This window comes from Scomber japonicus, chromosome 22 (assembly GCF_027409825.1).
Source record: "Scomber japonicus isolate fScoJap1 chromosome 22, fScoJap1.pri, whole genome shotgun sequence".
NCBI classification, from domain to species: Eukaryota; Metazoa; Chordata; class Actinopteri; order Scombriformes; family Scombridae; genus Scomber; species Scomber japonicus.
In genome coordinates, this window is record NC_070599.1 from 13,950,949 (window position 1) to 13,971,783 (window position 20,835).

Genomic DNA, 20,835 nt, shown 5'->3' on the forward strand with positions numbered 1-20,835 from the left:
TCTTTATCTGGGTCATTCACTCCCTCTCCAGATGCCTGTTATAATGCCTAGATAATCACTACCAATAAACTCTGTACCTGTGATTGAGTAGATCTAATAAATGTTAGAATTGGAAATCACTCTCGTCTGTCTTTTTACACGTTTGTGAGCTCAGTTTTTCCCTCCCTCCCTCCCTCCTTTCCACCTCCACCAACACCACCACCACATCTTCTCCTCTCCGCCTCCGCATGCCTTCTTCCTGTACTCCCATAGCTTTGTCTCATTTAATCTTGTGGCTTCATCCTCTCATCAGCTCCCACTCCTCTGTGTACTTTACTGTGCGCTGCGCTTGTTTCTGGGTGTCACTGCTGTTGCTGCTGCTCGGTGTGTGTGTGTGTTTGTGCTCTGATTGCTCGGTGTGGCGGGGGTTCATGCGGTCTCGTTTAAACGTTGTTTGTCTTTTTAGTGTGCTCGGTTTACCTGCTTCGGTGTATTGTGTTTTCTTTTATGGTCTCTTATGGTACGTGTAGCATTAGTGGGGCTTTATGGATCTCTGTGGAACTTATTCTTTTTCAGAGCTTGCCCGTTGTGTGCAGTGTGTGTTTGTTCATTCAGAACGGAGTGCAAGATCATTATCATCTCCTGCAGATGGCTTTCATTTTCTATTTCCCGTCCTTACTCAACATTTTCCCCCCTGCTCCTCCACTGTGTGAGATCTGATGATCTAGAGGTGAATTGATTTGAAACGGTGATTGTTTCCTCTACAGATGATGTGCATTTTAAAAAAGTTAAGTATGTGAGGAAGGAAAAAAAAACACCAACTTTCTCTTTAGTTTCAGATATCCCAATTACAGTCAGCATGTTTTGAGTCTGAGCTTGAAAGAAAAATCATCTTTGACACACTGTGATCTCTACAAAAAGAGAAAATAATCACACTCAACATGTTTTCCAGCAACAAAGCCTGCTCTTTTGATGAGTATCTCGCACTTCAAAGCACTGTATGGGAAGAGGGGAGAGACGAGCATGCTCACTCTGACCCCGCTGCCTGGTGTTAATAGACGGGCTTTAATGTAAGGTGATATGGACACAGGATGATGAGGAGGAATCGAAGCCTTTCAGCGTGTCTACAGGCTCGCTCCCTCTTTTCTGGTTGCTAAGTGCATCAGCGCTGATTCTTCCCACCATCGGGCGCCATGGTAACCTTATCCACGAGTTGACGGAGCCACAGATAGAAACTGTCACTACTGGTTTTCATCTTTCTCCATGCTATTACTCTCTTGTCTTTTTTCCCTACCAACACTTTCTAAAATAGAAAACACTATGATTCAGTATGACTATATTTTACAATCAAAACACAGAAATGCATCAAGTCAAGACGCCCCTACTTCACTTTATAAAGTTGTTACATTTGGAATAGAGCGGGAATGTCATGATGATGTGTTTAAAAGACAAACAGCCTTTAAATATGTCAGAGTCCATCAACCTAAACAAGAGAAGTTCACTGAGTACGGTTTCTCATCTTTTACTCAGTATACATGATTCAGTCATTGCTCTCCAGACTGTTTATTACTGTCAGACTGACGCCCTCTGCTGTTCCAAGGGAATACATGTAATTGCAGCTGGGGTGGATCAACATGCTCCTCAAATCAACTTCAGTCAAAACTTACAAGACACATCAAAAATAATGAAGTGCTGGAAAAAAGGAAGAGAATAGTCAAGATGTATAATTTATCTTTACATATGTGGATAAAAGAAATACTGATTTGAGGTTCTACAAAATCTCCAAACTACACATAAACACAAACAAGATGAAGGGAAACTTTGATATTTTTTTAGTTTAGTTTATATGTGTCAGTCAAAGGATGTCAGCCAAAGGATAACTACAGTTTATCTTGCACTAAAAAGACACCAGTAATTTACAACTGCACATAAAACAGAAGTACCACGATTATTTCTGGCCCAACACCTCGTTTACTGCATTCATTTGGCATATCCAGTGTAAATTGGCCCATAAATAGACTGGAAATCAAAACCACAGGGGCTCTGGTCTGTATCCAGAGGAGCACAACTGCAGTGTTATGTTACCAGGATTATTTCTTAATTGTTGCTGTAATAACTTCTCCCTGTCTGGCAGAGTGTTGGGTCTGTGTTTCCGGTTGACAGTGATTCAGGGTATCCACTAGGGGGAGACATCACACAGCCTAACTGCACTCATATGATACTGATTAGTATAAGTCAACAGTGCAGAAGCTGCTTTCCTCATAAACAAAAATTGATTATAGCATTTCAGTTTTTAAAAAGAATTTATAATAATGTATTAAGTTCATACAGAGACTGTTTTTACTTTTTCTTCCTCTTTGAAGTTTTTAACTTTTCAGTCAGATGAAAGTTTTGGCCCATACATATCAGATTAAAGGATTCCTAGAAGTAAATGGAACATCTATCTTATGGCCATGCTATCTCAAAAGAAAGTACTCTGTAATTACTCAAAAAGAGTTTCAGCAGTTTTCACCTGAGGGGCCACATGGTTCAGATTTGATCCAGACCAATTTCACTTGTCTTCCCTCTTGTGTCTCTGCATCAGCTTTGAGAGCTGGCAGTTGTCGACCCAGGGCCTGCCTTATCTACCATCTGGCGGTCAAGGAGGACTCAACGCAGATTTTGGCAGTCGAGACTGTGTATCTGGGTCCTTTCCAGTCTGGCTGGTCTGCCTCAGCTCCCTGCTGCGGATGCCATGTCTGTGGACGAGACTCACCACAGGAGGCATACCCAAGTTAGACAACTGTGCCAAGAGAGCTCTTTTTTTTTGACACAGCCCAAAAACATGTATTTTTCAACTGAAGTGGTAAATAATAGGACACAACTATTCTTGTGAGGCTCTGTATGGCAGATAAAAGAGGATGTAAAGACATACTGAATCTAAAATAATCAAATATATTGTAATGATTGATGAGTAGTGATTTCCCCCTCCTTTAAAAGATGTATGGGTAAGCAAAATCAGCAAAATCACATACCCAGATTTAAGTAACCGATCAACCACAACTTCATCCTCATACAATCTGAAAACTCTAAATATATATATTTTAATGTCAAAATAAGTCATTTATTATACAAAAGGTCCTGTGTTCAACCCTCAGTGTCCTACTTGTTGACCATGAATGGGTAATAGGTGTGTATAGTGGGTATTAATAATGAAGCAATGAGGTTAACTTGCAAATTACATGTTCTATGAGCTATAAGTAAATGTTTTAATCTCCACATATATCTGGATATATTTTATAAGCCTTCAGTATTTTAAAGTATCCAATATTTCACAATTAAATAGCCATTATAAGATAAATGAACTAATTTTATGTAATAGATATAAGGTTTTTTTCATTGTTAATCACCTTGTGACCCCTTTGGAAAGATCGATGGATAGATGAATAAATTTATGGCTGTGAAATTACAAAATTTTATTAATTCATTAAATCCTAATTCATCAAAATGCGTCACCTAGCAGCTCTACATACCAGCCTAAATACATCACATCCTGCGGAAAACCCTATGATGGAGATTTGTGATGATTAAGCACCATCGACGACAAGAGAGCTGAATGGTTTCAAGGTTTTAACACAATCCCACCATGCAAGTCATGTCCTTGCACTTCAGTCAAGATGTTGGCAGGTGCTGAGAAGTCCTTGGATTAGTTGGAGATACAAGCCTGTGCTTTTAGTTGTTATTGTAGTCATGCTGAGGGTCTGTGTAATGTCAGCTGTTGGAACTCACCGGCTGTGTTTACATCTGTACGGAACGGCAGTGAATCACATTCAGAGGAGTTAGAAGAGTCTACGGGTTGAAGTGCTGTTTTTGAGCCACTCATGCCTCTGTGTTTAGAGTCTTTAGGGTCAGGGGGTTCAGATGAGTGGAGAGTTTATCACTCATCATAACTGTAATGCCACCATCACGGAAACTTTGGTTTTAGTCTCCCGAACACACACTTAAATGAGATGAGGGGAATACCGTCCCCATGCCCAACTCATGCTCTTTAAATCTGATGTTTATGGTTTGTGGTTTGGCTTGTATTCAGGGTCTTGTGATGAGGTCACAGGGCTCTGAAATGTTTGAAATGACAAGTGGTAATGTTGAAACATAACACATTTGACAGAAAGCCAACGCTTTATTACATTTAATCCTGGTCTAATTTCATTTGCAGTTCTTCGCCATGATTTGGCAAGCGTGTTAAGCAAGTTCCAGCGGAAACAGTTATGTCATCAAGTTTGTCTTGACAACAGCTGTCCAGATTACACAACAAGCCTATACAATTGTCACATTATACAAACATATTAAACTGATGTCTTCGTTCGAGCGACGCAGGGTTAAAATGTGTGTGCAGCCAAGCAATGATAGGGTACAAAATTTTCCATTTGTTAGACCCTCTAAAATCTAATATAATCATGCTGAGCATCTGGCCAGTGTAATAAAGAGGTGATGCTTAGTTGCCTGCAGGCTCATGTGTCAAAGAAACAGAGATGAAGTGAAGGCCAAGTATGACTGGGTTTTTTGCATCTATGTTTGGACATTGTCATTTTTTAACAAGCACATGTAATTTGGTGCTTGTTTGGTTATTTAAAGCTGCACTGATCCATATGTATATTAACAATGGATTAAATGTCTATGTGTAATGTTAAATAAGTCACTCATAATGATAAATCCACATATAATTATTGCCCGACCCCGCAGTGTTTAACTCATTTAAGCATCATTTAGCTCATTCTGTTGGTTAGCTGACCCACAAACCCAGCACTAAATGACAAAGTTAGCAACTAGCTATTGAGCGTAGTGGAGTGTTTAGTGTGAAAATATCCAGATATGTCCCTTACACATGAGTGAACATCAAAACAGAGATAAATTTTGAGCTTGCATTCCATATCAGGAGGGCCGCTGCTGCCTGGCAAACTTCCTACCAAAGCAGCAGTATTAATCGACTTTTTCCCGCCTTTTTACTCAATAATTAAATTTCTCAATACATGTACATCCCTACATGTTCAAGCCTGATTCTCAAATATGTGAGTGGGCAATGTGAACAATCCCTGTTTGAGGGAATGTGTAAACAATCCATCATTATCAGTTGAGGAAATACAGGTGCCTTTGCAAGCCCTGGCTTTTGACTTCAAGGTGGCTCAAGTTTTGGAACTCTGACTATGTCTAACAAAGACTTCCGACAATATAACAATATATAGATAAGAGAAAATCACAAAAAGCATGATATGTCCCCTTTAAGTTCACATATTTCACAATCACCTTCATAAACATTAAAATCATCACATCTTGACCATCAAAGCTACGCTAATCTATATTTACATTAACAATGGATCAAAAGACAACTCATCTTGACTTTTCCATGTCCTTCTTTTCTCTGGTACACAGAGGGAAAAACAGACACAAGCTCCAACAACAAAACACCCGCAGACAGAGCCGACGTCGCAGTCCAGGAGGTGATGGATGTGGAGGGAGTACATCTGGAGGAGGGAACAGTGGAAACATCCCAGGGAGAGGACACTGAGCTCAGCCTGAGTTTCCAGGGCTACGTCGCAGAGCTGCGACAGTGCCAGAGCAGGATGAGGAACGCCCAAATGCCCCAGAATGGCCGCAACCCACCAGAGGACAAGGACTGCAAGACAGACCTTTACAAGGCCACTGTTGTCTGAAAGGGAAACCCCACCACTGCTGCACTTTTAAACCCTGAGGCACTGTCTTTTAAAAAGGGAATAAGTCCATTGATGGGCTGCATGTACAAAACTGTTAATATCCACTCCACAAAAAAAAGAAAAAAGAAAAAAAATTCAATATTATGGTGATAGATATTGTAAATTTGTTAAGAATGCTGGTGTTCTATTGTTGATTTTTAGTACTGGTTGTAATTTTGGGACTGTGATATATGTTCTTGTTATATAGTTTAATAATGAAGTGCAAAGTAATTTTATTATGAGCCATGCAAGACCAAGGACCACCATGGTAAGAGCCCAGGTATCCTGTTCTAATAAGGCATACTTGATAAATAGTTTATAAATTGTAATTAATGCAATCGATCATAAACCATGAATTTACAGTCAATAGATATCGTTCTTAATGAAGGCTTTTTACTGTTCTCTGAAGCGCTACTAAATGACTTGATGACTAAATGTTAATGAATTAATTACAACCTATAAACACTTTAACGTGAAAACCTTAACTCAATGCACATAGTAGCTGAAAGCCATAGAAAAAAGCAAGTAAGTGGACCTTGAGTTGGGATTTTCTGATCAAGCTAAAAGTGAAGTGTGCCCTATGAGAAAGTGGTGCCCACTTTTGTTGGACCAAATGTAGGCAGGACCTTGTTTTTAGGATCATATGGGAGGCAAACCACAATGTTCTTCTTTCTATTTAAGTATTTCTTCATGATATCTTCTTCCTGTTTCACAGATGATACATGATGGTACCTGTATTGCCTGTGCTTCCTGGTTCTGTGGTCTTGAGGTTGTTCAAATGTTGAAGGATTAAAAAACTTTGATAGCTGTCATTCCAAATATATGAGGCTCCTCTTCCTTTTGAAAGCATGTAATTATTTATTTGCAATATGTGCATTTTATCCAAATACTTCTGGTATTTATGGGCGGGAGGGAAATCCTCACCAAGTTACCTCAAAGTCCACCTTTAAAAAAAATACTTTAAATACTCATCTGTCATGGTTTATAACCTAAAGTCCAAGAACACACAGCTGGATTCTCCCACTTGGCATATTTGGCTAGCTAAATGTGTTTGCTAAGTTGCTAATAATTAACACTACTGTTATCTTAGTTGAACAATCTCCTCTTGTTAAACACACCAACCTCACCTGGGGATTCCTTATTATTGTGGACGTGCCGTTTAGTTGTCCGGGCTCCTCTTTGTATTTTTAACTCAGCATCTGGAGGGAGATTATTACAGCTGGTGAAAATTAGAGGTTAGATAATGGCACTGGGGAGTTTGTCTTGATGCAGCATGTCACTGCTGGAATGCTGACAGCTTACTTGGCCAACAGTAGTTAGCTCTTCAAATTTATGCTTCACTAAATTCAAATATGTTGCTGTTACTATTCCTCAGTGGGAACAACAATTCCTTTGGGATCCCTGATCTTTAACTCACCCCAAAATTGAACTCTTAGGTCCAGTTTCTCAGACATAGATTAAGACTAGCCTAAAACTAAAGACAAGATTCTGTGGAAATATCCATTGAGAAATGACTCATCTTGGACTAGACTTAATCCCTGTCCTGCAAATCAGCCCTTGATCTCAAAAACTGGAGATAACTCAGTGACCCAGATGTGAATGTGTTGATGTCTAGACCGCTTCCACCGTTGACTTTTCTGCCATTTGCCATCATAGCTGCAGTGGCACCATCTTTGTTGGGAATCTTGCAGGCACACCTTTATTTCTTCAGTCCCATTGAGAAGCAATAAACTGCAAAATGATGCAATTCCAACTTTTTGTAGAAGATTTTTAGTCATTTACAGCAAGTGTTAGCTACATTTTGAAGAAACAAAACCATGCAGAGGTTCATTATAATTACAATAAACTTAAATAGTCTTAGCTACTCTATGTCGTTTCAGTTTTTAGACCTTCATCAGTAAACCTTCTTCTAACCTGATAAATGACAGTGTGCCACCTGTTGGTTCCTTCTCAGTGTTTGATCCAATGCAGAATTTATGCCTGTGTGCAAGAACCTTTCTAACATTTAAGGGATAGCCTACTCTAGAAATGTTGTATTGCATCTCCATAACTGAGGGACTTGGCCCACAGCCGTTGTTTAGAGGTTAAGAGGGGGCTGACCATGAACCGAGATATCCCAAGCCAGGGACCTTAGTCGTAGATTCTTTCCCCCTCATTTCCTGTCCTGTCTTATACTCCAAAACATACTTTAAAATGAAATCAAATAAAATTGGTGTCTTGTGAGAGATAGATTTATAAAGTCTCCAAGTTTTGTTTTGTTGTTTTGTCAGCTTGATGAAGCTGCTCGTAAGACACCGTACAAATATTATCACTCAAAATTAAGTAAATTCAGCTTTACAGTAGCTAGAGTCATAAATATAGTCAAGTGGACACTCTTTCTGGCCCCTTGGTGAACACACTACTGTAAGAAACAACCATCATAGCAAAATGTTAAACTGCATAGGGAGAATTGGGTGCTTTTCACTGAGGTCCCCTGAGGACTCTGACACATTGATGTTTTTAAAAAGCACTAATCTAAAACTGAAACAGAAAACAATGATATGAAGTCATTAGGAACCAATTAAATTAACAAGTCATGAAAAATTAGACAGATAGAACAAAGCTCCTGTGAGATATAAGAAAAAAATATTCCTCTGGGGTCTGCAGGGACCCAAGCCGGTAGAATTAAGGTTAAATGAATAACAATGATTAAAAATAGCATAAACCTTTACTCTCTGTGGAATTAATTATGCTTGTATTATGACAATATAACCTAGATATTTAGACTGATGTCACTTTGAGTCACTGACTTAATTGTAACCACATGTGGGCTGCAGGTTTATATTGCTTTCTATATGAGTTTAAGTAAATTTCCTTTCATATTGTTACTGTTGTGGCTTTAATGTTGCTCAAAAAATAACTTACTTGATGGTTACACCTCCTCCTCTGGGAAAATGTGCTTAAACCTTACCTTTCTATCTTAATATGCTACACCTTTATTATCCATTTAGCCCTGGAGATCACAATGGGGCTAAATTCAAAGGCTGCTGTTAGTTAATTGACCGTTAACCTGCAATTAACCACAGATAGTCTAAATGAGATATTGTTTATTTGGGAATATTTATGAACATGCAGAACAATGAGGCATCACAGAATGAAACACATGTAAAATCTGATCATGCTGAAAAAGTAGATATCTGATCACAGCTTTAAAAGTGTTACATTTTACATTGGATGACTCAGACAAGATGTGAGGTCCCACTCTGAGCTCCATGCTGCTGGAAAAGTGAAAAAGGGGAACCCTGCTGAACCACCGTGATCCACGCCTCCACCCCTGGAAAACTTTTGGTCTCGCCTCTGTCTTGTCCATAACTTGCAATGATAAACCGTGGGCGTCTGCAAGAAAAAGCTGTTGGGGGAACACCAGCCGGGGATATAGGATGCCTCAGAGATAGACAAGCCTAATGACGCAACGGGTTTACTCAATACAGCTTGAAATTGTGAGGAACAGGATACTACTTGCAGACTTTTCCACGTTTCCTATGACCAAAAGCAGGCTGAGGACTCTGAAACTGACAGATATAACGTGACAGGCACACAGACACTCTTCAGGAAATAAGCTCCAGCTCCTGCGGACACCAAAGGACCAATCGATGCAAACTTTCATCATGGCATACATTATCCTACTTCTTCTACCTTGTGTTTTCAGTGCACAGGTGGTAAGTTTAACAAATCCTACTCACCTATATGTGCGACTTTTTCTTTTCTTTCTTTTTTTAAAAAAACATTTTGCGTGCGTAAAAGACGAAAGACAGTGTAATAACTCCTCTTCCTTGATTTCAGCGCCTATTAGTGCCTGGATATGAAGCAGCCATCTCCAAAGAGCCACACATGGAAAGCCGGAAAGGTAGGTTTTTATTTCACCTTGAAGAAGTCCTGTGTTTAATTTAGAAGGCTTAAAGGAGGGGGGTGGAAGGGGGTGCACAGTGAACTTGAAGTGAATCTGATGTATAATTAACTGAGAAAGTTACTGGTGCACCAAAAAATCTTCAAGCATGCGTGAGCTGGAGCTTGTTTGGTCTTTAAACTTGTCTCAGAACAAATATGGTTCAACTGCCTGAGGAGAAGTTGAAAGATTTCCAATGAGATGAAAGTCAAAAGTTTATAAGGAGGGAGACTGCACAAATATTTCTGCACAATTTTCTGATTTCATTATCTTGTGTTTTGCTTGTGTCTTGTCCTCAGTCAAGGTCACTAACCAAACCTTTTTTGCTCTGCTGCTCCAGTTCTTACTACGACAGGCAAAGAATGTAAATTCCCATTTCGTCAGGGTGGAAGGATTCATCACCACTGCATCACTATCCTCTTCTCAAGACCTTGGTGAGTCCTTGCGTGGTTCTTTGGTAGCCCCAGCTGTCTGAATCTACTGTTTTGGTTACACAGAGAATCAGTAATGTGTGTGTAATCGCAACAAGTTACCACACACTCACGTTAGACAAAGAGGCAGCTCAACACTTGACAGGTAGAAGTACTGACTCGTCATAATTAGTTTTATTCAGACAGACATACACTCACAAACCACACGTCACAGGCTTACGGCATGAACTCATATGAGCATGATCTGGTATTTTCCATGATATGTTGCAGCCAGTAATGACACTTATGTGGCATGTAATTGGAATGTGTAGTTGCACTTAATTACAGCTCTCAGTGATGTGGGATTTATGCAACAGTGTCATCAGTAAACATAATGCCATTCCTAATGAGGTAATGAGCTAGTCGGCTTTAATAAATTCCCCCATTGCTGAAATCACTGGCAGGCCTTATAATGACTTGTGTGTCACTAAGAGAATATCATGTTTTTTTTTGAAGGTGTCATGAGATAAAGTGTTGAAATTTCCCTTTTAATCTCTAGCCATAGCTGTAGTTTACACCGCATTTATGACTTGATGTAGTTTATCCTAAGGGAGTATAAACAGCTGTCACAGTAAAACCATCATTTTTATTGCTCCAGATTGAGACACAGCAAGAAAATCTTCCTTTTATTTTTTGCATTACATAAAAAGGCCATGCTGAAGGGCTTTCCAGTCATCATTCCTTGGAGTTGAGACAGGAAGGGTGGGTGCCAGCAAGTTGGAGCAACATGAATCCAATTATATAAGGCTCCACACAGCTACACATACAGTTACTGAAGTATGCGTTTTTCTGTGATGTGATGTGATGTGCTCAGTGCTGAGATGGATTCTGTGCAGATTGTGTGAGAGCTGTACAGGTATGCTGATGTTGGTGAACAACTGACAGAGTTGGTTGGTCATCGTTGAGAGAGAGGTCCCTTAATATCATACTGGCAGTCCAATGTTGCCATAAAACTCTCCTACACACGGATTTGCAGCATTTCCCACGGTGTTTTAACTAGTTTAAATATGCATTAGTCATATTGCCTAACCTAGATGTGTCATCATAAAAGTGTCCTCATGTTAGAAATCCACTTGACGTACTAGTGACTGTATTATGATTGCTTTTCTGTTACAGGTGCTCTCTTACGCATAATTTTGACCGGGATCGGCGGGGGGGCTTCTGTGCATTGGAGAAAACTCAAGCAGATGGTTAGTTTAACAAACACACATACATTTTTAGGGAGGATTATTAAGTGAAGTGTTTTGCTTTTGTTTATACTTTGTTGCTGTGTTTCAGTTCTTGTCCACACGTCACGAAGAGTCACAGTCAACCCGTGCCAGGTGAATCCGTGTCAGAACGGAGGTGTCTGTACGCAGATCCCAAACACACACTTGTTTGAGTGCTCCTGTCCTGAGGGCTTCTCTGGGAGGCAGTGTGAGCAGAGTAAGCAGAATTTTGATGGTTATTATAATTGGTTAAAATAAAATTAAGCTTTTCTTTCCCTACATTTAGAGAAAAAAACATGTCATGTATTCTGATTTTGTATTCAATTTCATTTATACACTACATATGTTTTTTTCCTAGATGACTATTTGTTGGCACGGTCAATTCATTCTTGCTTTCCATTCGGTTTTTGAGAATAAGAAACATAAAAGATTGATTTAATTGCCAGACGTACTGTGGGCAATCTATCGCAGTAAACAAAAAATCCTTTCATTTGGTTTTGTCAGATTCTCTGTGCCATCTTTATCTCATTGTGCTTGACAGTGCACCTTTCAAACACATCCCATGGTCTTCATCAACGATTGAAGTTTGCTCAATTGTTATGGAGTTGCTTCAGTAGAGTAAACACCAGTACAGAAACAGATTGAAAGTGACCCCTGTTTATCATGCAATGGAAGTTCTTGAGCACTTGAGCCTTTTCATGTATGTTTTAAATGTTAATGTCAGTTGACATGCATTATAAAATAATTGGGGGTACATGGACTCTATTGTAATTATTCTTCTATTTTTCTTTCTCGATGTTCTCCCTTAAAGAAGCGCCAACTTTCGATTCAGAGACACGATAGAGACGTGGTGGAAATACCAACCATGAGTCATTTTCAAATAGGTTTTTACTTGATATTTGAAGCTATTTGACTTCAAACTATGGAAAAAAACACGAGAAAAAAAAACAAAAACCTGCACATTAAAAAAAAAAGGATGTACTTTGAATGCGTCCTTTGCAGCTGAGCCATCCAACTTTGCTCTGTTACGCTCCATTAAACTCCTCTATCCCCTCTCACATTTCCACCTATCGCCTTTTATGTTTTGTGTCGTTCTTTTCAGAAAAGTGCTATGAAACCATACACCTGCGCTATTATGACATCGGAGATTCTTGGGGACGAATTCATCTCCGTAATGTGGAACAGTGCACATGTGTGGCAGGGGAAATCAAGTGTGAAAGAGTTCGCTACACAAGTAAGACATGATTTCAGCTGCTGTTGTTCTGCTCCAACTTGTCTTTTTTTCTGTACACTGCTTTGGCTGGAGTGATGAGGGTGGAATTCAATAAGGTGATATAGTCATGCTAACCAAACTTTCTTAATTCTAGTTACTAATTGGCTACATTTATAACTTATACATTGACTAAAGATGGAGAACAGTTTTCCCATTTCAGAAAAGTTTTGGACTTATCACACCTCAGAAAATAAAAGTATCAGGTCTCCTCCCAGCTTGAAAAAAAATAAGCTTTTTTTTCTCTCTCTCTCCAAAATCATCTCACAGCAAAAGATATCAAAGGCAGGCCCTACCCTTTCTTTGATCACAGCACCATAGTTACAAGAGAAACCCTGCCATGGAAGAAAAGACAGATTATATGACTCACTGTGACTCAGGAATGGTGTTTTAGGACACACCCCATGGGTCCATAAGATACTTTCATCTCAAAGGGGGGATGTTCATGGACATTTAACTGATCCGTGCTCCCTGAGCTGAAACTCTTTTCTTTCTCATGATGGTTGGAGCTTATCTTACAGTGTACATATGAAAAAAATCCCATTGTTAAATGAGCCTGAATGTGCTTATCGGATGACCCCAGATGTGCAGATGAGGGAGCTTTATTTCTCTGCATATTTCACAGATGCTGCAATGTATCTCAGGAGATTATTCAGGGTCAGATATACTGTGTGTACATTAGAGCATAGCAACGATTCAAATCAGCATTTCAGTAGTAAGATGTATTTTCTAAACCTCCACTAATGTAATTGTTTGCCCTTTGGTACATAATAAAACACTGACCTATTATTATCTCATCAAATTAAAACAGTGATTGTGTTACCAAGCTTACATATCTGTCCACAAAGTGAATGTAAGTCTAATATTTACTCTGCTTTCCACTCTATTTATGTCTCCACCAAGTCCTGATGTAATTATCTAAATGCTCCAATAGGGCTAATGATTATTACCGTCATTGATCTAATCTATTTTCTTGATTAATCGTTTTGCTTATAAAATGCCAGAAAATATATAATTTCTTAGAGTGTATGTTGACATCCTGAAATGTTTGTTGTCTGATCTGCAGCCCAAAATCCAAACATATTCAATTTACTGTCATGTGTAACACAGAAAGGCTTCAAATCTTAACATTCAAGAAGCTGCAACCAGCAAACTAACAGCAGACTAATCGATTAATCAACTAAATTTTGCAGCTCCATCTGGAAACAAGGTTGATAACAGTGATATGAGGCTGCAATTAAACTCAGATAATAATAAAAGCATGTATGGATTGAGAGGTTTGTCAAATTAAAACTGTGAATCATCTGCAAAGAAACACACACAGGAAAATGTATCCAGAAAGCGAACATATTCTATTTGAAGTGAAAGTTATAGCGGAAATGTGGTAGATGGTGTTCAGATGTGACATTGTGTGCCTTCATGCGTCCAGCTTGCCGTTTCAACCCTTGTCAGAATGACGGAGCGTGTCGGCTAATCATAGCCACCGGCAAGGAAGTGTGTAACTGCAGACTTGGCTTCGCCGGACCGCACTGTAGCTTTGGTGAGTCAAAGAGTCAAAAGAGGTGCATGACTCATTGTGATTAAACCTCATCACTATCATCAAGTAATGCTGACATTTAACTGAAAATAACAGATGGTAGCTTTAACATTAGAGCACATCTTGCATGCTTTTATCGGGCAGTTGAAAATCATTCTTCATGTGTGCTGTCCTGTGTATTTGTCCGGTATAGTGTGTCAGTGCAGTTAAAGCGTGTTCATGCATGTGTGTGTGATAAGTGATTGAACAGTAGCAGGCGAAGACATGAGCAAACTGCTAAACTTGCACACATTGGTTGTAGCTGCTATTGTTAATTTACACAGTCGTTTTTTTTAAGACTTGTTCTGACTGATTCCACTTTGAAGATCTGTCATCACACCGCTCCTTGTCAGCATTTGGAAACTGTGTGGTAGCATTTAAACTGTTTACATCACCTGCGGAATCAAGATTGGCACAACTGAGATGCGTCTCTGCCTGTTGTTTTTGTGTGTGTGTGTGTGTGTCTGTGTGTGCGTACAGAGCCAGAGACAGAGTGTTATAACAGCAGGGGCACAGATTACAGAGGGGTGGTGGGCACTACAGTATCTGGTGGCCGCTGTCTGCCGTGGAACTCGAACCTGCTGTATGACGAGCTCCATGTGGGCACTGTGGTTGCCTCACCCCTCAGGGGCCTCGGGGAGCATGCCTATTGCAGGTGTGTGTGTGTGTTTTTACGTTAATAAGCTGCTACTGTAGAATTCTGGTAGCATCATGATGAATAGAAGCTACTTTTAATTATAGTACAAATTTACCGTATGTTGAAACCTGTAGCTTTGTGTGACATGTTCTTGCAAGAGCTATTATGAGATCCATAAAAATGTCTTTGTTTCTCAGACTTGCAAACAAAAGTTAGTGTTGTTGTTGCCAGTACTAATTGGCTTATCTTTGAGGCCAGATTTCCCTGTATTTTCCCCACAAGTTATTCTTTGAAGCTGCAATAATCAACTTTTTACCCTAAGCTAGCAAAGCCGTCTGCGAATCCTACCCCTTATCTGTGCAGTTCATATGCTGACACTTGTCATTCATGTGGATGAGCAGCTCAGACGGCATCTATTCAGTGTCATTGAGCGACCATAAAACCACCACAAGCATTCAAAAAGCACATGGTGAATGCAGCCTGTCTGCGATGAAAAAAACTCTTATCTCCTGCACACTCACTCCTTTTTTTCCCGTTTCTTACTGCTTTCCTCAGATATTGTTGCTACGCCTATCCCAGCAAGCATAAGGCATGCCAACAAAAAAATTGTACGTGACCCAAAATCTCCCAAACATTTAAAGAAAAGCCTATTTCAAGCAAACATTTGGATTTCGGCATAAACAAAAGCTCAGACTGATTGAGTACCTCAGGTTCTGATGGTTCATGGGAATTAATTGTGAGTTTATTGCTTGGATAAAAGTTGCATATTGCAGCTTTAAAATCACTGAGAAATCCTTGTAGGCCAGTTTGCTAGTGTGTTTGCACTGAGTGATGAAGTGAGTGTTAAAAAACTACGATGCCACACCTACACACGCTCTGTCCGCTGTGTTTCTGTGTGTGCAGAAACCCAGATGGAGACAAGATGCCGTGGTGCTACACATTAAATGACGGCGCCATCTCCTGGGAGTACTGTGACGTCCCCTCCTGTGTGATGGCTGTGTGTGAGTAAATGAGGCACAGGAATTTTTGTTTTCTTTTTTTTGGCAGCGGCAAAGTGATTTTTGGGCTTATGAATATTAAATTATTTTTGTCAGGGCAAACTACGGATCATATGGTGTTGCAGAAGTTGATTGTAATAAGATGGTTAAGACGTCATATATCTGGTAACTTGGCCAGATATATCTTGAAAACAGCATGATTTTGCTTGAGTCTTGCCATTCCTGCATTATTAACTCTGTTGTGTCTATTAATTGTTGGCCTTGGATTAATGATACATGATATTTGTTGTTTTGGTCATTCTGACATTTTTTCTGACATACATTGTCAAGGAAGTCACATTTATTCAGCTGTCCTTATCACAGACCTCTCTTCGAAACATTCATCTCATCATAACAAAAAAATAGAACGCTAATCTCTATTTCTCTCAGCCTTGATTAAATGACACAGCGACACTTCTCGTCTGGGAAAAATTCAAAACACCTCATTAAATGCCTCCACTTTTAATTAGAAATCCAATGTTTGTGATAAAAAAAATTAAAAAAGAAAAAAAATCAAGAGCGCGGAGAATACAGCTAATCTTTGCTGAGTCACGCTACTCTGAAAATGTCGAATCAAGCCAAGTCGACTGGTTCAGCAGCAGAGCTTTAAATAAAAAAAACAAAAAAAACAACAGCGAGGGCTTGATGAGACATGGGAGGGAAAAAAGAAGAGAAAGACTCACCCTAAATCAACATGTCATGTCAGGTGAAGCCAAATGTTTATGTGGTGAGTGGGATTTGGCACAGTTGGCCTTCTGTCACGATGCCAGCGGTATGCACAGAATCCACGAGCTCGTTCCATCCGCTGAGCCCTCCGCAGCATATGATTTGCAGCAGGAGGATGCTTTGTTACCCTGACATTATCACCCTTCTACTTCTTGCAAGGGAGAATCAGTCAGCGGCAAAATCCAAAATAATCAGAAGAGGTATTTCTAGGAGGCGTGTTAGCAAATTATTGTAGTTGTTGGACTAGTTTTTTAGTAGTTTGTTGTAGCGTAGCATCAGCAAATATTATAGCTGTTCAATAATCATGTATTTCAATTTCTTAATGTAGTTTCTCGAAGGATAATCCCACTCAATGCCCTGCCTGGTGTTAAAAAGCCAAAACCCTCCAAGCCTGGCAGAAAGCCTACATGTGGGAAAAAGCACAAGAAGAGGTTATCGGTTCCCAGGGGCCGGATAATGGGAGGAACCTCCGCTCTGCCAGGTACTCACCCCTGGATGGCAGCCATTTACATCGGACAGTCGGACTTCTGCGCCGGGAATCTGGTTTCCTCTTGCTGGATCGTCTCTGCAGCCCACTGCTTCTTCCGCAAGTATGTCATGAGTGCACTTGGATGGTGATATTTATATTTATGCTACTACAGCACCATAATGTACAACATGTTCTTTTTTTTATTCTGTATTTCATTCATCAAACGCCTCTGAAACACTGTCAGTGAAGTTTCCTCGGTAACCCCTTTTTGACCTGTGTATGAAAGGTTCAAAGCATATTATTTAAGTCCTTCAATATCCTTCAGAGGCAAATCATTCATGGTTCAGAAGGCAACATTATTTTCTCTGAGCTGTTTTTCTTACCAACGCCGCTTACACAGAGGTCACAACTCAAAAAGGCGTGCGATTTAAAGACTTTGACCCCCACAGCATCACAGCTTTATGAACACACTATATTTAGACAAGCATCCAGTTCGAGGAAAACCTAAAAACGTCTCACACACAGATGCTGTTTACATGCTGGAAAAAGCATACATTTCCCTTGTGATATCAACATTGTTCAGGTTCAAAAAATGCTTTTATGAGCATTAAATCATTAAATTGGACTACAGTATATTATATACTATATCTACAAGCCTGCTATGTTTCTGTAAACTGTATTTTGGCACCAGCTGGGATTTGATTAAACTAATTAAAGCAGAACAAGAGTGCATTACACTCCACAGTACAAATGGTTGAACATAATGAACATCATGCTGGGGGTTTAGTTATTATTAAAGCCTTTATTATTACAAGTGGGGCTGAAAGTGTAAAGTTAATTTTGTGGAAATTAAAGTCAAAAGGGTTCAAATCAAATGAAAAGGGGTGCATCTTCTGGGGAGCAGGAAGGTACTAATGGACTCATTTTATGGTTGGATTTTAATATTTCCTGTGCAAACCTGGAAATGTTTTGGTTAATGGTGATGCTAAAAGAGAAGTCAAGGACACGTCCTCTTGGGAGCATTCTCAATGAATTTCAAGGAAATCCAGTTGGTAGTTGTTGAGATAACAAATTGTTGGAGAGAGTATTATGAGTATACCATTGAACTACCTACCTACGATAGATAACATGACACATTATGTTCCCTACAGCCCCCTGATGTCCCAGATTCGTGTGGTGCTCGGCCAGCAGAGATTCAATGTCACCGATTCCAACACCAAGACGTTTGGAGTTGAGAAGTACATCTTTCCAAAACAGTTCTCAGTGTTCAATCCAACGCTACATGACATTGGTAATAATTAAACCCACACTCACACTCATACACACACACACACACACACACACACACACACACACACACACACACACACACACACCAGTGACTCACATTAACTAGAAGACCTCCTGGCCCCCATTCAGAAACACACAAACTCACTCAAGACCCCAGTCTATGTGCACAGCTGTGCGTCACTGAACAGCTGTGTCTGTGTGCTCCCCCACATGAACACACACACACACACACATTGATGGCAGGGTGGGTGAGTGGGGGAGGGGGGAGGGGGGGTAGAGCATCGGAGTCTTCAAGTCTACCACTTGCTTTATTATTTGTGTGCTTGTTTTCTAATGCTGCATTTCTTTGTCGTAGTTCTGATCAAATTGAAGAAGCAAGACGGGAAATGTGTGAGAAAGACTCCGTTTATCAGGCCCATCTGTCTCCCAGACAAAGGCATGACGTTCCCTGACAACTACTGCTGCACCATTAGTGGCTGGGGACACATGCACGAGAGTAAGTGATGAAGAAATTGGCATCATTACAATGATTTGATCAAAGTTATCTACATTCATACTTGATCACAGATGCTTTGTTTGGTATGAATGAATTTCTCCGAGCAGAGCTAGTGTTTGTTTGCACTCTCGCACTTTGACAAAGGTTTTTCTACATTTTCAATGCACTTAAAGTATTTTGTATCATTTTGGAGCATGAGTTCTACCACTAAGTGATGTTTTTACAAGTGGGTCCACATTTAATTTGGATTTATCCAGTGTTTCTTATAAAACTGGCTTTCCAGATGTTTTATAAGGTAATGCATCCATCACATTAGTAAGACCTCAGGGATGCACACAATTTTTACAAGTTTTTGTAACTCTGAGTTTAAATAGGAACAAGAAACCTTCACAGGGCACCTTTAAGCTCTTGGTAAATATGTCACCAATTTTGTCATTCCAAAGGTCTCTGTACTTTCATACCATTGATTTACGGGCTCAGGTTGCACCATTGAAATGTTAAAAATGCCACCGCTTGTGAAGACTTCTGTATTGTGTAAATTGGTTGCTAGGAAACATCTGTAGCTCTATCCAATCAAAAGCCTTGTAAACAGGAAGTCTGCAATTGCAAAAGATGTTGTAGATGTAGGTATGACTTTGTTTTATTTATATAAAAATACACAGAGAAATATGTGTTTGTACTTCTATAATCCTGGCTCTTCAGGATAACAAGGATACTCTTTTTTGAATTATTTTGTGACTCTTTGTTTACTCTTTATTTGATAGAGGCAGAGGCGTACTCCAGTCTGCAGGAGGCTGGTGTGAGACTGATTCCTCATGAGACTTGTAGGAAGCCAGACGTCTTTGGCAACCATGTCACCAATGACATGATTTGTGCGGGGCTCAACGGCTGTGTCGACGCATGCCAGGTAAGAAAGTGTTTGGAGACAGACTGCTATTAATAACTCCAACACTACAGACTGGAATCCTTGTGTGTCGTGGATTGTCACACTATTTTACCTTCTGCTATTACACATTTTACATTACAGTGGACAGAACATACAAAAATGCACCTTTTATTTTTTTCATTGCTCTGCCTTATTTGAAATTCTGACTAAATAGACTTCTAAAACCTACGTGGTTGTTGACTTCCTCAATATCAGAAAGTTTACTTGAGGTATCAGAGTAATGGAACAGCACATAAAATGGCAGCAGGGATTCCCCTGAGTAAAGTCAGGAGGATCTAAAGTTTGCAGTGCCATACTACCCACTCAACCTGCTGTGTTAAAATATTTAAGCTCCTTCCTGTTAAGTGAAATGTCACAGTTAACTGTTTATCTCAGGGCAGAGTGCAAGTTATAGTAATATATTAGGTTTCAAGTGTGTGACTCAGCTGTTTGTGTACCTCCGCTTTGATCCACGCATATATGTTTATATGTGTGGATTTCATCTACTTACATATGTGTTTGTGTTTCTCCAGGGCGACTCCGGGGGCCCTCTGGCCTGTGCGAAGGATGATGTCAGCTTCCTGTATGGGATCATCAGCTGGGGAGAGGGCTGCGGTCGCAATGGGAAACCTGGTGTTTACACTAAAGTGGTGAACTATATTGACTGGATTCATTCAGTGATCAGACGCAAACCTAAGACTTCGTGAATAGACATTACCTTCCTTAATGTATGTGATATTGTATTATATTGTTATCTATTATTTTATGCGTAATTCTTGTAAAAATGAACAGGATATCTTTTTTAACTGTGAAAAATTTTGTGACTGAATAAAACTTGACTTGATAAAACTTTGTGTGTCTTTAAAATCAGTCAACCAAACTTTTGTACACATTTCATACATGAAGTTACATGTAACTGACAATAAGACAGTAGAAATATAAACAATAAAACCATAGAAAAATAGAAATGACAATACATACAAAAACACAAAGGCAATTAAATAAAGGACAGTAAAATTGACCTAATGACCATCAAATATCAGATAATATATAAATGAATATGTAAGTCACCATATTAACTTAATTATTGAAATTTAG

At 39.5% G+C, this 20,835-nt stretch overlaps 2 protein-coding genes across 2 annotated transcripts in view; both read left to right on the plus strand.

The window, feature by feature from the left end:
• The window catches only part of rgs12a (regulator of G protein signaling 12a), a 36,817-nt gene extending 31,141 nt beyond the window's left edge, over positions 1 to 5,676 (plus strand). The window contains exon 18 of the mRNA XM_053342988.1: positions 5,389 to 5,676. Within this exon, the coding sequence (XP_053198963.1) occupies positions 5,389 to 5,669 (281 nt within the window). The 3' untranslated portion in view covers positions 5,670 to 5,676. The remainder of the gene's footprint in view (positions 1 to 5,388) is intronic.
• A 297-nt stretch (positions 5,677 to 5,973) lies between these two features.
• On the plus strand, positions 5,974 to 20,444 carry LOC128383466 (hepatocyte growth factor activator). The gene is made up of 15 exons (XM_053343084.1): positions 5,974 to 5,988; positions 9,531 to 9,594; positions 9,974 to 10,067; positions 11,220 to 11,293; positions 11,382 to 11,528; positions 12,414 to 12,545; positions 14,011 to 14,121; positions 14,638 to 14,812; positions 15,698 to 15,795; positions 16,624 to 16,626; positions 16,886 to 17,147; positions 18,178 to 18,317; positions 18,672 to 18,812; positions 19,577 to 19,719; positions 20,271 to 20,444. Exons 1-15 carry the CDS (start codon positions 5,974 to 5,976, stop codon positions 20,442 to 20,444), a joined length of 1,773 nt encoding a protein of 590 aa, XP_053199059.1.
• Positions 20,445 to 20,835: the final 391 nt, after the last annotated feature.